Raw genomic sequence first — 16,427 nt, 5'->3', positions numbered from 1 at the left:
CTGTGTTAGCTGGTGACAGACCTTTGTTTTCTTCCCCATCTTGTGAAGTAAATAATATCCCCAAAGACTAATTAAGTTTCTGCAAAGTCCTGTCTTAGTAACACAGCTCCTTTCTGCTCCTTGAAAAAAGAGTGTCAGTGTCCTGGAATCATGGCTAATGATTTTTTAAAGAAAAAATACATAAATATTTTCAAAAGACTCTTCAAGGTTTATGCAAGCAAATTCACTGAAGGCAGTCCAAGTGGAGGGAGGGGGGAATCTGTTTTCAAACCACAGAACTCAACTCAGGTTATTATTTTTTTCTCCTAGGACATTTAAAAACCAACAGCCACTTCTTAACCCAACTGAGTATCAGCTCTGGGCTGATAGATGTAGCCTTGAAGTGTTTGGGCACAGTCACGTATTTCTTGTGTATCTGAACACTGAACTCAACCAACTCTTTGTGAAATTGGGAAGGGAAAAGTAACTTGAGATCGTGTCACTTAACTCTCTCTCACACACACTTCAAAGGTTACATTGCCCCACCCTCCATGGCTGCCACCACTGACCCAGCTCTGGAATGGTAAGCGAGAGAGCTCAAAATTCAACTACGTACTGTCTGTGGTGGCATGACCTTAACCTTATTGTTACTCCATGAATCAGGGGGGTGGGGAACCTGTGGTCCGCTGGATGTTGCTGGACCACACAAATCCCATCATCCTTGAACACGGGCCATGCTTAGTGGGGCTGATGGGAGCAACATCTAGAGAACCACAGGTTCCCTATCCCTGCCATGAATGAATGAATGAGCCTCCTTTCCTTAAGGCACACCCTTTCCATATAACCCCCTAACCAGTTAGATCAGTACTAGGGGACCCTGCTCTTTGTTTCTTCCACCACCACCTGAGGCATGGCAGGTACGCACTTGAGATGCCTAGAGGCAGGTGAGCAGTTGAGCTTCCTGGATTGTGTAATGCTTTCCTGAGGGAAGGCTTGCATCACCTCCATTAGTGGTCCACCATCAGGGTCCCATGGGTTTTGAGGAGCAGGTGTTCAGTGGGTGCAGGGAGCTGCGAAGGAAAGCGTGAGGCTGGATTCCATTCTGCAAACATGAACTCCATTCTGCAAACATGCACGGTAGTGTTTGACCCCTCTGGCTTGCCATACCAGGATTTGTCTGTGTCAGCTCTTGGGCACAGCGAGTTGCTTAGTCTGCTGTGAGCAGCATGGGCTTGCAGTGTGGCTTTCCCCTCCATAACCTTCCGTATTTAAGTTGTGTTTGTTACATGTATCCTCTGTGTGGTCTTCTGTTCCACTCACAGAGTTAAAATTAGGATCCAAGTAATGGATTGTATAGTAATTGCTTTCAGAGGAGCTTGCAAACAAGGATTATGACCTAAGTCGCTGCTGAAACTTGGGATAGTGGTTAACCAAAGACACCCAATTGCTAGAAAGGTCTGAAAGGGCCTGTTCTGCATCTTTCCCTCAAAAATAAGTGCATGAAGACTTTTCCCATGGCCATGGTTCCGTGACCTGCTTTCTCTACAGTTTTTATAGCCTTGCTGTGTTCCTTCTTACACAACTTTTTAACCTGGCTAAAGAATCTTGAGCCCATGATTCTTTGATTAGCTCTCAGCTATCATGCTGCACATGCGCGAGAACATCAGCCTTTTCCACGGAGTATCCATGTTGCACAGCCCACCTGATAAAACCTTTGCAGTCTGTTGTTATGCTCCTAAGTGCTCAGCAAGCCTTTCTTCTTCTTCTTCTTCTTCTTCTTCTTCTTCTTCTTCTTCTTCTTCTTCTTCTTCTTCTTCTTCTTCTTCTTCTTCTTCTTCTTCTTCTTCTGCGTAGCCCAGTTTCCTCTTAATTTTAATTACTGCAAAAGCACCAAGCATTGTTGATCTAAAAAAAGAACAACCCTGCCATCTTTCAGACCTTAAGCAAATGTGGGAGGGCGGGGGGCGGGGGGAGAGATTGAGAAGGCCACAGCAGAGAAGTTGTCCCAGATTTGCACTGATGCTCTCTTTGAAATTGCACGCCACATCCACCTCTCCACCGGCAGCCTCATGCAATAATACAGCAGGCTCGCTAATCATCTTGCTGCTGTTTTTTTTCAAGCCTTGGAGCCATGGCCAGTGGCTCAGTGCTAATGAGAGGAATCTGGGAATGATCTTTACACCCTCCACAGGTGTGTCTCTCAGACAGAGCGCAACAGGCACACAGGTGAAGAAGGGAGCTTCACTCCCCACCCCCCTCCAGCCCAACACACAGATTATCCTATGGCTTTACAAGGACAGGAGATGGAAGGGATGTTTCTGAGCACGAGAGAGAGAGAGAGAGAGAGAGAGAGAGAGAGAGAGAGAGAGAGAGAGAGAGAGAGAGAGAGACTTTAAAATGCCACATGAAGGTCTTTAATGAACCATGAGAAGCCAATAACCACTGAAAGGCAGTGGGGCTCGAGAGCACCAAGAAGCTTGTCTAGCAGCGGGGAGACTAGTCTGCAGCCGCTCAGCTTTCGGGGCTGCCGCCTGCACTTTCAACAAGCCAGACTCCAAATGAGGCAGCTGTTCCAAGCAGGTATAAATAAAAGATGTGGTGTTCCTATGGGAACCTTTGGCATATTGGATTACCTATTCCCCAGCTAGAGTTTCGTTTCAGTTAAGTTTCTGTGCGAAAATCCTACACTTCAGGGTGTGCTTTTAAGAGATGGATTGTGGAGTTGTTTATTTCTAACTGTATGTCCGTGGCCCTGATAATCTTTCTGCCCTTGGAAGTACCCATTGGTTATGGGGCCCAGAGCTGCAAAGCTGACCATTCCCCAGGCCTCCTAAGCAAGCTGCGTGAAGTCAGGAAGGCAGCATTTATCCCACACTGAAAGATGAAAATAAAAGCGAATTGGTGCCACAGGGAATCTGGATTGCCTTCCACCTGGTTCTCACCTTTAATAAGGGGGGAAACATCAAACGTCAACCACCTACATGGTTATACCTCTTTGTCCATCTGTCTCAGTACTGCCTACTCTGACTTGCAGCAGCTCTCCAGAATCTCTGGCAAATGCATTCCACATCACAGGTACCTAATCTTCCCAGAAGTGAGCTTCCCACATGTGGTTTCTTGATCACACTACAGCAGGACAAAGTGATGGCATATAGGAAGCAGAACATGTTCATATTCCTTAAATCTTTGTGATAACTGCCAGAATGTCTTCCTGGCAAGCCACTCATTTCAGGATTCCCATTGCATGTTTAATGGGTTGGATCCAGACATTGCTTTCCAGGGCTAGAATGGATGCATCCACAGGAGGCTTCTGATCCAGTGGTGGGTGGAGATCTCGCCAATAGCGGGGGAAGTGACTTTTGCGGATTCCCCCTCAGCTCTCTGGAACAGTGTGAGAGGGGGCGGGGGAAGCATTAATAGTTGCTTCTACACTTCTGCTAGCAGGAAAGTCCTGAGTGGAGCTCTTAATACAGGATGCTCCCACCAGTGGTGGCCAAGTCTGAGCCCAGCCATTTTTAAGGCAACTTGGGCTGTGGAAATGTGACAGCTGCAGCCCACGAAGCAGCCATTAGGGCAGGCTTATATTTTACACGTGGGACGTGGGTGGCACTGTGGTCTAAGCCACAGAGCCTAGGGCTTGCTGATCAGAAGGTCAGTGGTTCGAATCCCCATAACAGGGTGAGCTCCTATTGCTCGGTCCCAGCTCCTGCCAACCTAGCAGTTCGAAAGCACTTCAGAGTGCAAGTAGATAAATAGGTGTTCGCCAGAAGCGGCTTCGTCATGCTGGCCACATGACCCGGATGCTGTACACCGGCTCCCTTGGCCAGTAAAGCGAGATGAGTGCCGCAACCCCAGAGTCGTCCACGACTGGACCTAATGGTCAGGGGTCCCTTTACCTTTACCTATATTTTACACACACACATACAAAAGTAAATGAGGCAGAAGCACCAAGCAGCCGCTGATGTTTCTCCTTTCCCCCATATCTCACTGGCTCTTGGACAACACTCTGAATAAGTCAGCAGAATCTCAAACAAATCAGGTCAGTCTGGAGTTCTCAAACATCCATATTAAGATTAGAAGAAAAGCCAGCATGGCTTGATGCTCTGAGTTCTGAGCACATACCAGTTTCCCACCTTCTGATGTAGCAGAATTTGTTGTACAAATTATTTGCATGCATTTCCTTGGATGACACCCCTGTAGGAGAAAATCCAGTATATTTGCCCTAACAAAAATGAAGATATTTTCATGTTGTTGTTTTTAAAAAAAGTTGGTATCACAGACATGTTTGTCTTCTACGTGTTATGATTGAATGTGTGAATTGCTTCTTTCTGCCTTTTTACCTGGTATTTGCCCGCCTTTGCCTGCCTTGATATAATAGATGCATCCCGAAGCTGTACACCTTAGTCATTTTCTACATTCTTCCCAGTTTATCAGCAATCTAAGCTGGCAGTTCAAACAGTGTTGCTAAATGGTGCCCCTGCAAAGCAATAGCCTGACCCAGAAATCATGAAGTGTTTGTGTGTATAGAGTTTGAGGCAATGCCTTATGTCTGACAGCCACGTTGACTAATATTAATGCTGGGTTGATGGCGAGCTCTGCGTTTGACCTTGGCCCCCATTAGATTTTGTTGCTTGAGCACAGTTTAGGAACCATACATTAGTTTTCATTTAGGTAAATGTGGAGCTGGATTAGTGACAGAGACACTCCACATAGCATGAATGAATAAATGGATTGAATTAGGCTAATAAATGAAGAAGCCATTTCAATTCAGGAGGGACCCTGCAGCTCTAACAATGTGGATTTCCTCCTCCACTAGCCACTAGAGTAGAGTTGCAGGTTATACATTACATGGACAGGGACCATCTTGTGTCTCACATTGCATTGTATGGGCATTTGGTTTCAGGGTTATAAATGGGACTGGGATTAAAGCCGAATGCCTTCTCTGAACAATCATAGTATTAAGAATCATGGGGTGGAATTCAACATTGCAGTGCGATGAATGTTCCACCTGTGCAAACATATCAGCTTGCCAGATGAAACAATCCCCCTCTCCCTGCATGCTGTTCTGGGGCTCTCCCAACCCTTCCCCACCACCACCACCAAATTGGGGGGGGGGGCATGTGGCAAGGAGAGGAGAAAGTTCCATTGCTCAAATGGAAACCCTTGCACAGGGTTTTCCCTGAAAGGGTTCAGTAGGCGAATCCCACCCATGCTGCACAGGAAACCTACAATTTATCCACATTTGACGTGTGCACATTCAGCTTTATCACTTGGGGGGGAGGATTAGAAAGGGGTGGTGGAAAGGAGCTAGCATCCAGGAGAAAAGACTTTGGCAATCCCACCCACCATTGCACCCAATGTGTTTTGGCTTTAGGCATGATCCCAGGAACGTAACCCCCATGTAAGTTGAGGGCTTACTATATTTCAGAACACTCTTCTTTGAAATAGCGGTCCATTTGTTGGTGAATGTTGCTAGCTAGTTAAATGGCTTTTGTGGCCAGAATTTAAAGAAGAGTATCTTTGAGCTTCTCCTGCTCAAAACCACAGTCTATCTATCAATCAATCCTACTGAGTGCACACAAAACATCAGACTTGCCCGAACTGGCTACTTGGATCCAATTAATAACCCTTACTTTAATTTTCAGCATTCTCACCACTCTCCAGATAGCTAGATGGACTGACAGACAGATAGTATTGCATACTGTAATTCGAGTATAATATTCTAACCAAGGTAGGTATAGGGATGGGTGAAAGTGTTGCGACATTAATGAAGGCAACATGGTCAGTTTTCCATAGCAACTGCTTTGATGAGACTTGGAAGGGAGTATTATGAAGGGGGAAATGTCATTGTATTTGGGCAATGATATTACGTAAAGGGGGGGGGAAAGGCACATTTTATCCAGAATAAATAGGTGATATTAGAGTTTGCTAAAATGAGAGGGAAAGGGAAAATATCAACAGTGCAAATCCATACAGGCTCCACAGTTACAGGTATATTTACTGGCAGCAAGTCCTATGTGTACTTCCAGGAAGGTACACTTAGGAACAAAGCTTCAGTTTTTTTCACCAGGGAAAGGGAAAATATATGCCAAACCAATAAATAAATCTCTTACCTGCCATCAGTTAGAAATTGCCCTTATCAAAATCACCAAGGAAGGTACATTGCTGGGAATGATCTTGAGCTTGTCCTTTCAGCCACAACTTGGCAACAAATTCTTTGAAGCTCTTGTTTTTTTAAAGCACCTCAGATAACTGCATACCTTACCATGAACAAGTAGAGACATATTGTTATGAATCCTCTGGGTATTAATGTGCAGTTTGAGGCGCTTTTTCACACTCTCTGGGCGTACTCGGTATCTGCTAGCCCATCATTTGAGAACAGCTGGTACAGGCAGTCTTAACCTGATTGCTTCCAAGGATAAAGGGACATATTTTCAGTGAGCAACATTTGGATTTGCGTCCGAAGGGTGATGTTCTCTTTCACAAAGGAATTAGCATGCACGAACCTGATAGTACTGGGGCAGATACATTATTTATGGTATATTGGAATTGTCACCTAGAATTGTTCTTCAGGTCGAAAGCATTGTAGAACAAAACTCAAGATTTTGAGAAGGAGTTGTTCTGGAAATGTATTCCTTCGCCATCCATGTTATTTTTCTTCCTGTGCAATTGCTTCTTCTAAAACGCACGGGTGTGTTTTCCGCTGGTGTTTTTTTTTAAAGGATGTTGTTTCTGTAGGAAACCTCTAATATTACAAAGATAACATATTCAGTCATCTATAATGAAGACATCCTGTCATTTTTACAGCACTGGACAGCACCCTTCTCAAGGTCTTTCTCTGGAAGAAATGAGGAGAAATTTCCAGTACCCGCCTATTGACCGAAATGGTAAGAGGTCCCTCAGATGTAACAAAGATAAGTTCTATTTATGGGCAAATCCATTTTCTTTGGGATGAAACTGGCACACACACAAAAATTGGAAGTACACTGAAAATAGCAAACTGTCAGCTTTGGTAATAAGATCTGGAAATGTTTCTATTACTGATTGTAGAAATGAGGCATGTGATAAGTTTCCCCAAGACTCGGGAAAAACTTTAACCACACCTTAGGCCCTCCAGGGAGATTGTTGTGATTCCTGCCACCACTGGAGAGCCATTTTGCACTGAAAAAGTTTTAACTGTACCTCTAAACTCACACATTTGTGAAATGTGAACTGTACCTCTAAACTGTGAGATGTGAACATGTCTGCAAACATAGGTGTCATTTAGGTACACTTGTGGGAAGCTCTGATTGGTTGCAATTCTTTGTCAAGTGCTCATTGTAAGACCAGTTTGAGAGAGCCTTTGGCAAAGTGTCCTTGGCAGGCCCCCTTCTCATTTGGGTGTCCCCTTCATGGTTCAAAAGCAAACTTGCCTTGTAGCCCACAGAGTATCAGGTTTTTCTTCTTAACTAAGGAGTGGAAGCATCCCACGCTGACATTTTATTTTTCCTATGAAACTTGAGCATAGCAGAGCATTGTGGGGCAAGCAGAATAATGGCCAGAACAAAAATGTTATTTATTTATTTAAAAAAACCCCATTTATCATCATCATCATCATTAAAATAATAACATATAGGACTGCTGAATTTTTGTGACACCCACCAGATTGTTTTTATATTGCACCCTTGATTGACGCCAAAACAAAGTGGTGTCAGCAAGCCAGTTGGTGGGTGCTGGAGCTCAGTGGTTAGCAGGGGAAGGGGGGGTCAATGACAGGCAGGGGTCAGTGTTTGGACCCTGCTGGGGTGTGAGGATATCAATCGCAGATACCAAACCTGGAGCATTTCAGGAAGTCATCTGCATAATATTTGAAAGTATAATAGAAAGTAATAGGAAGCCCTAATAGGATAAGAAACAGTAATGTTAAGACTTCCAATAAGTGTCTTATTCCAATGAAAGACTCCTATAATGCAAAATTCCGGAGCTTGCTGCAGATCTTTGCTCAGAGATGTGTTGCCAGCTTCACATTACTATGTCACATATTGATTTCCACACACTACTGAGCCTTGTAGGAATGCATGATTCTCACTGAGAGGGCAAGAGCTTCTGGGTTGTGTGTGTGAGCGAGAGAGAGTTCCACCTGCATCAATGAGCTTGGGATTTGAAGACAAGTTTGACAGGTTTTTAAGGCTGGAGTTACATAAGCTGAGCATCACTTGAAGACCCCTGGAAATGTTCTTGTTTTGAGCCACGGCTCCTCAATGCTAGTTTTCTTTTCTTTTCATTCTTTCTTTGAAAAGTTTTGTTGACATTTATTCATGATACACTAAAAACAACGAACTGATCTAGAAAGAATAATAACAAGGAAAGAAAGATTAAAAGGAAAGAGATAGAAAAGTACAAGATTCTCTCACACTGCTATATCTTAACTTTTATCCCATACACAAACAGGTGAACCCTCACAGCTCTCACCTGGGACCATCCTTCTCTTCCCACAGCCTCTCACCCTGTGAGATCCCCCCTTCCCCGCCTCTCACCCAGGGTCCTCAATGCTAGTTTTCATTCCTTTGTGCTGAGTTGTGCTCTTTTGTTATATCCCAGTGCTGAATATTGCAGCCTTTTAGGGCAGGTGCCAAATTATGGTACATAACGTACTATAGGGACTGTAGTCTTGGTGTTAGAATTGGGCCCCGCTTCCCTCCGCAAACTTTCGAAAGTACTGTATACTTTTTCTCTTAACCTTTTGGCATTTGTACATAATATCTCCATATAATATTACCCTGATGTTTAGAAAGGCAGGCTGCAACCCTGTACACTCTTCCCAGGGGGTGGGGTGGATAGTCCCGTTAAACTCAAATGGGTTTACTTCTAAGCAGGCATGCATAGGATTGCATTGTTAATGACTAGGCTAGGCTGACAAATATTATAGCAGAAGAATAATAGTAGCAATCACATCTGACCAGTGGCCCAGATGGTAAAGGAATAATAATAGTCCTTAATAGACAACCTGGTACTTGCAGTAGCAGCTATTGTCATGATAATTGCCCAGGATTAAGGGCACAATTATTTCTGGCAGGCTGCTTATTGTTGACTGTTGGATCCCCCATTCAAGGTCAAAATAGGTATATTTAAAAATCAAATAGAAATGTGACAGTGTATTTAAATACCTTGGTTCCCATTTTGCGTAGGCCACCAGTTTAAATGGCTATTGTGACTACACTGCATGTGAATGGCCTGCGTATCTGTATTTCATATTTCGCCTACTAGCATTTTCCTTCAGAGAATGGCATTCAACTTGGGCATCTCAGGTAGCAAAGAGATTTGCCCGAAACACATTTTCCTGGGAGCAAATCTGTGCATTGCTTATTTAGTTAGCGAAAACATCCCTTTTTTACCTTCATAAATGCAGAGGCCTGCTGGAAGTGGAGAGGGGAGGGAGAAGGGTTTGCTGGGCTGAATGGCGTTTGTGACTCGCTCCCCTGAGCTACTCTTTGCCTTCCACAGGTTATGTCTCAGATCCCATGAGTACAATGCGATTTCATTCCTGCAGCAACAGCGGCAGCTTTGAAGACAGTGCCTGACAGCAGGAACCATCTACTTGTCGAGAGTTTCTCCACGAAGCGGCAGCAACGATTCTTCCTGGTGTCAACGCAGCTCCCAGTCATCATATGTTACATCAAAGAGCCCCACGTTGGCTAGCTTATTTACTGATAGCTAATGCTTCCATCATAAATTATTCTTCAACCATTCTCTTTCTGTGCCAGCAATTTATAGGCGGTGTGGGGAGGAAATAAATCCATCGAAGTTTGGGGTTGTACCAAGCTTGCCCTTGGGATATACTGCATCCATGCCAGGGAACATAATCAGAGACTGGAATATTTTTTTTATTCATTACCCATGAGTTGGGAGGGAAAGGTAATTGTTACACTCTGGGAGGTCCCGATTTGGGGGCTTCCCACGGTGTAACAATTACCCTGCCTTTCTCACCTCAAGCTTAATGGAGAAAATAGATTGCTCAGCATCATGTCCCATGGGATAACCTCCTCTCCTTCTCTTTCAGCTACAAATCCCTGGGTCTCATCTCTTGTTGAAGCCTAGGCTAGTGGTTCCGGAATGCTGTATGGTCCTCTATCTAACGCTGTCTATATCTTCCAGGGCTTCTTGGCTTGATGCATCTCAAAGCACCCAACTAATTCAGTGAGAAGTTCAGGTACAGATATGTTGTGGATACCTTGGAGTCTTACTGGAATGCAGTGTAGTTTAAAGTTGTATTATTCAGTTTAATCAGCTGGTTGGTGCCAAGAGACCGGGCTTGTCTTTCTGTGGCCGTTCTGTTTAAAGTTGCCAGTTTAACACATTATGTTAATCCTCTCTTGAATGTTCATTTGAGTTTTGCATAGCTCAACAATAAAACAATTGTGTAAATGAGGCCAGGGTTCTTTATTCCCTTGCCCACCTCAGGGGACTAGAGAGAGCCAAAGTTGCGATTGTATAGATTGAATCAGCCTGATGATTAATTCTCTTTGGATTGAGCCACAGTCATTGAGCCTCTTCATAAAGTTCAAAATATATAGAGCCTACCTTGCGTGTGCAGCCTTCAGAAGAAGTGAGGAGGCAGTCAGACCAAAGCAGGTAAAGAGCTTCCCATCTTTTAGTGCAATTTTATTTACTTCCTGTTTCCAAGCTCCCATAAGCTGTTTCCTCTGACACTATGCTGCTCATGTGAGTAGGCCACTCATGTAAATGTGCAAAAAAGCTGCAAAGAAGGTAGCATTCAAATGGGATCTATTCATTTTTAGGAAGCAATAGAAGACCCTTTTTATTATTTAGTTAGACACTTGGCTGCATCCCAGTGGTGGGCATCAATGGGCTCCTTGCTGTCACTGTCTGTGCCCTGGCAAGGAGCCCATTGTTGAACAAAGCACTAAAGCCTAACTGCTGGTATTAGGGTTGTAACCTGCAGAACGACGACATGGTTTTGGGGTAGCATGACCAGTGCAGTCACACTAGGTGCCCTGCTGCAGGGGATGCCACAACAAGGCTGTAGAACGGAGCATGAGGGGGGGGGCAGGGGAGCTGAATTGTAGCCTCACATGGCGTGCTGCTGAAGGTTAGGAGACCAAAGTCTGGCACCTACTAGATGGACTAATGGAATAACTCAGAATAAAGCATTGTCTTGTGTTCCACAGCCACCAGCCTGTGCAGGAGCATTTGGCTCTCTCTCTCTCTCTCTCTCTCTGTGTGTGTGTGTGTGTGTGTGTGTGTGTGTGTGTGTGTGTGTGGCACAGCAGGCAAGAGAAGCAAGCAGGAAGTCTCAATGGTATATTGCTCCCATTGGCCCTAGATAAGGGATTTGGGCTAGGAAGCTCTGTTGTGTAGCAGGAAGGAGATTGCAGTGCTCCTCTTTTTCCCAGGGACCAAAAAAACAACAACCCATAAACCTTGGATCCAGCCTTTCTTTCTTTCTTTCTTTCTTTCTTTCTTTCTTTCTTTCTTTCTAAAAGATAACTCAGTATTTTCTCAGCAATTCACAGCCGCCATCAAACCCGCATAGAAGAATGCTGCTCTGTAGCTCAGTTATGTTTGTGATACGAACACTTTTGCAAGACAGAGGGACAAGGAACCAAAGAGGGCAGCTAGCTATGCATGTCACTATCACCACTGTGTCCTGCATAAATCTTTGAAATGCTGGAATAGAACCACAGCTCTTCATCTCGCATGAATGCTGCTCCACAGTGTCACCTAGTGCTTAAAACAAAAATGCCGCATGAAATGTAGCCTGAGGAATCCTTCCTCTCAACCATGTTTTTGTGTTTCTGGGGGACATGTTTCTAACACCAGGCATAGGCAAACTCGGCCCAACAGATGTTTTGGGACTACAACTCCCATGATCCCTAGCTAACAGGACCAGTGGTCAGGGTTGATGGGAATTGTAGTCTCAAAACATCTGGAGGGCCGAGTTTGCCTATGCCTGTTCTACACAAAGACCTTGTGCACACATAGAGAAAGGCAGTGTTACTGATGTCTGTCAGGTCTGCCCCAAAAACCAAAATCCTGGGCTGAAATAAACTAAAAGGAGGTTTTAGTTTACTCCTACAAGGTTAATACGTTATTAGGTGGTGGTTGTTGGCATCCGTCTGTCTCAAGAGAAAAGGGAATACACCTCTGTGGATGAAGTCCACTCTCACTGTCCTTTCCTTTGGGCTCCCCTGCCACGGCCACTTCTGTTATGCAATCTGACTTCTATTTTATTCCCCTACCCAACCCTGACTTCATGCAAATTTGGACTTGCGATGTGGCACTACAGATCCTCCAAAGGGGGCTAGGTGATGACAGCCTTACATTTTTTTTTCATACATAGGGAGATACTTAATGCATAATACAGCTACATCCTTTTGAAGTGTGAATTATTCAACGAAGGGGTAGAGGGAGGGGAAGCATTTTTAAACATTAAGCGGTTCTTGAAAAGTTTGCCAGCCTTTCCCCTTCTCATATCCTCTCTTTCTGCAGGTTTTTCTCTGCCTGGCTGAGCATCACTGAGCACAAGAGGCACAATTAAGACACAGCCCACACATGTGATACAAAAAGCCGAATGTGAACTTTGATCTGTTCTCTCTACAGTAATGAGCAATTTCTGCTGTGTGTGGGGGGGGGGGGGGGTTGGGTAATGAAACCAAGAGTGTCTGTGCATTTGAAAGCAACGGTTGTGGGAAGAACACCTGAGATGCCAAGATGGCTGTGAGGGATGATACACCAGTGGGAAATGGAGAGAATGGGTGGGGGTGGTCGTGGAAATTCTCTGGAGAGCTGGGGAGAAACCTCCTCTGAAATTCCACAGCAGAAAGAACAGGAGTGTTTGCATGCTGAGGTACCAAGACATCCCCCCAATAACTCACACTTCACACAATATTTTAAGTTTAAGGTTTTTGGCATTAATTTGGCCACAACTTTATTTAAATACAACTGATGTGAGTGGTTGCTTAGGCATTGGTTCCAGCCATCTGTCCCCTGCCTGGGACAGATCTGACTCCCGCTTCAAAAAGCAGAGACATCACCTTGCCGACAAAGGTCCGTATAGTTAAAGCTATGGTTTTCCCAGTAGTGATGTATGGAAGTGAGAGCTGGACCATAAAGAAGGCTGACCGTCGAAGAATTGATGCTTTTGAATTATGGTGCTGGAGGAGACTCTTGAGAGTCCCATGGACTGCAAGAAGATCAAACCTATCCATTCTCAAGGAAATCAGCCCTGAATGCTCACTGGAAGGACAGATCCTGAAGCTGAGGCTCCAATACTTTGGCCACCTCATGAGAAGAGAAGACTCCCTGGAAAAGACCCTGATGTTGGGAAAGATTGAGGGCACAAGGAGGAGATGACAGAAGACGAGATGGTTGGACAGTGTTCTCGAAGCTACCAACATGAGTTTGACCAAACTGCGGGAGGCAGTGGAAGACAGGAGTGTCTGGTGTGTTCTGGTCCATGGGGTAATGAAGAGTCGGACACAACTAAACAACTGAACAACAGCAACAGCCTAGGAGGTCGGGTTCGGGGCCCAAGCCCTTGACCTCATCCCTCAGATGCTCCCCGAGGCTCATGCGCGGCCCTGGCCCCTAGCGGGGATAAACGAAGAGCCCCAGGATTCCTTTAACGGAATACCCCTAAAGGCAGCAGCAACTATGAGGGGCAGGCCCAACCAAAATCCGTACCCCTCCACCATCCAATTTGAACCAATGCCTAACCGCAACCTTACAAGTTGTGACTTATTGCTAAACAGTAGGCAAAAGCCACCCTGCACCAGTCAATCAGCCAAATGGGCAAATTCCTACCAGGCCCCATATCCAAAACAGGCGACCCCATGACAGGCACAGCAAGGTCAATGCAAAGAACACCTAAAATTAGCGGAGGGCGGGAGATTCGTTGCGAGCAGCAAAGTGGAAACTGAAAGCTGCTCACTAAGCATATATGGGGCTAAGGCTGTCAATCAATCATTTGCTACATGCAAAATTCCCCAGCAACAGCACACCCACCAATCACACATGTGGCCATCCAAACTGACCCACTTCTCCAACCCTGGGATGTCTTGTTAACCCTTCCACAACCCATGCTCTCCTTTAAGGGGAGAACCTGCTTTGCTGAAGCAGGAGGCCTTCCACATTCGTTTGAGGCAGATTTATCTGGGTAAAACAAGGAACAGAGGTTTGTGGCCATAGGAAGCTGCTTCACGCTGAGTCAGACCACTGGCCCATCTAGTTTGGTATTGTCTACACTGACCGGCAGCAGATCTCCAGCACTTCCTATGGGGGTGGTGTGGTTATTTCCCAGCCCTACCAGGAGATTCCAGGGGCTGAACCTGGGACCTTCTCCAAAGTAGAAGAATGCACAGATAGGAGTAGACGGACCTTTTCCATGCTCAACTCCATATGCCTGAAAAGCACACAATTTCCTCAGTTCTATTAGTGCCTTTTGAAATGAGTGGTCCAGGTGGGAGCACGAGGCTGATCAGCGTTCCAGTTCCCGATGGCAGAATTTGCCTGGATAAGTTCAGACTTCTCTTAGGCCATTCTATATGCTTAAGGAACAGGTAACACATTGATTTGCTGAGTTAGAGTAAGCCAATGTTTTGTGGTAGGAAAGGACCCCCTTGCATTTTAAGAGCTGCAATGGGAATGCAACTGGGGCAGCATTTCATGGGAAGGCGATGTTGCAACGGGAACCATTCCTTCTGTCGAACGCCTGCCACTCAGCTGGTAAAGGCACAGGAGCCCTGCCAGTGAAAAGTGCCAGCTCTTTCTGTACAATGAATCTCCATTAGCAGCTCCATCCAAGTGTAAGAAATTAATGAGGACTAGGAATAGAACAAGGGGATCAGCCGGGGGAAGAGCTATGCCTCCTTTAATTGCCCGGTCCCATTGCTAGCACCTGACCTTCCACGTTCATGGAGAATTTGCATTTCGTTTGCTGATTCCTAGATAGTGGTTGCCCGTAGACTTGAGCAGTTTGAAATGCAAAGCGTTTGACAAAGCCATACTGGTTGGATTCTAGCAAAGCAAACACGTTGTTTTACTGGTAATTAATATAATTGGCTATTAGAAGAAAGCACTGCCTCAATTAATTGGTCTCTGTAGAAGGAATATCAAGTCTTTGGGGGAAAGCATGCTTCTCAGAAGGAAAGAATTATTAATTCAAATGATCTTTTTCTTCTTCTTGGGTACCAAAATTCCAGCCCAATACAGAGTCTTCAAGTTATTTACTAAGGCCGAATTAATCTTGTCCCTTTCCCAGAAATGAAGTCCCTTTGAAATACATATAAAAGAAAATATCCCACTGAGATGTTTTCGGGACCATCCAGTTACCAGCTGTTGCTGCTGCAGCATCGCTAATTGTTGGGAACCTGATTGAAACTCAGATTGCTAATTTATTATCTACATGGTTTTTTAAAAAACAAAAATGTGGCAAAGAAGCCAAGAACTCAGCATGTCCACCCACTGTGCACTGTGGACACGTCATAGATCTGCACAAAAGGCTTTGAACTTTGGCAGCTGGTTGGACTACCTCGGGGATGACTAACTGGCAGCCTGTAGACCATATGTAAGCCCCTTGAGCAATTTAACCTGATCTCTTGTAAACCTTCCAAAACTATTGCGGGGTTGAAAGAAACGGAGGCTGCCTACCTTAATGCTACACCGCTTAGATTTTGTATGCAGTATGCAAATGTCAATATTGCCTGTGCATAGGAGCTCCGTAATTGCGAAACCCATTGCCGTTAGATAGTTCCAGCTTTAAAAGGGAGTGGATCACAGTCTGGAAAACAGAGTGGGCTGGGGGAATCCAGGAGATGGGTACCACTGCTGCTGTCAGCTTCTGTGGGTTTCACTGGGTGAAAACTGCAGCAACAATGCAATTCATGATGGCTTGGCTTGCTTGCATACCAGACATTTAAGGCATATTTCCCCACCCCAATAATCCCAGGAACCGTGGTTTGTTGAAGATGCTGGGAATTTTAGCTCTGTGAGGGGCAAACTACAGTTTCCAGCAGGGGTGCCAACTTGAATAAAATATGGGGGGGGCAGGTAAGCCCCCAGCCCGCATAATCTATCACAAGATGTTGCGTATGCACACCATTTGAATGACAATGCCCATCAACTTAGGGGAGGTAGCTTCCTCTAATATTTTATTGGAGGGGCTGAAGGGACCTCAGCCCCCAGGAGTTTCCAGGATTCATTGGGGATGTGTGTGGAATGTGTTCTAAATATATGTTGTGTATGCAGAAGTGACACTATTCATGATGTTAGGAATGTGAAGCAGCCCTCGAGCAGTATGGTAATGAAAAATCACACAAAGCATGTTGTCATGCTGCTATACTTCCATATACATATCATAGGAAAAATATATATGAATCCATGGCAATTAATAAACAAATTTATTCACCCATAAAATTCATAAATAGCATAGATTGCTTTGGGTGGAGAAC

At 44.9% G+C, this 16,427-nt stretch overlaps 1 protein-coding gene across 1 annotated transcript in view; it reads left to right on the top strand.

The window, feature by feature from the left end:
- Window positions 1-10,381, top strand: part of TNNI3K (TNNI3 interacting kinase) — a 146,096-nt gene extending 135,715 nt beyond the window's left edge. The window contains exons 24-25 of the mRNA XM_035122872.2: window positions 6,787-6,866; window positions 9,463-10,381. Of these exons, the coding sequence (XP_034978763.1) occupies window positions 6,787-6,866; window positions 9,463-9,539 (157 nt within the window). The 3' untranslated portion in view covers window positions 9,540-10,381. The remainder of the gene's footprint in view (window positions 1-6,786; window positions 6,867-9,462) is intronic.
- The last annotated feature ends 6,046 nt before the right edge of the window (window positions 10,382-16,427 follow it).

Source organism: Zootoca vivipara, chromosome 7, assembly GCF_963506605.1.
Source record: "Zootoca vivipara chromosome 7, rZooViv1.1, whole genome shotgun sequence".
NCBI lineage: Eukaryota > Metazoa > Chordata > Lepidosauria > Squamata > Lacertidae > Zootoca > Zootoca vivipara.
This window is presented reverse-complemented; position numbering and strand designations above follow the sequence as displayed.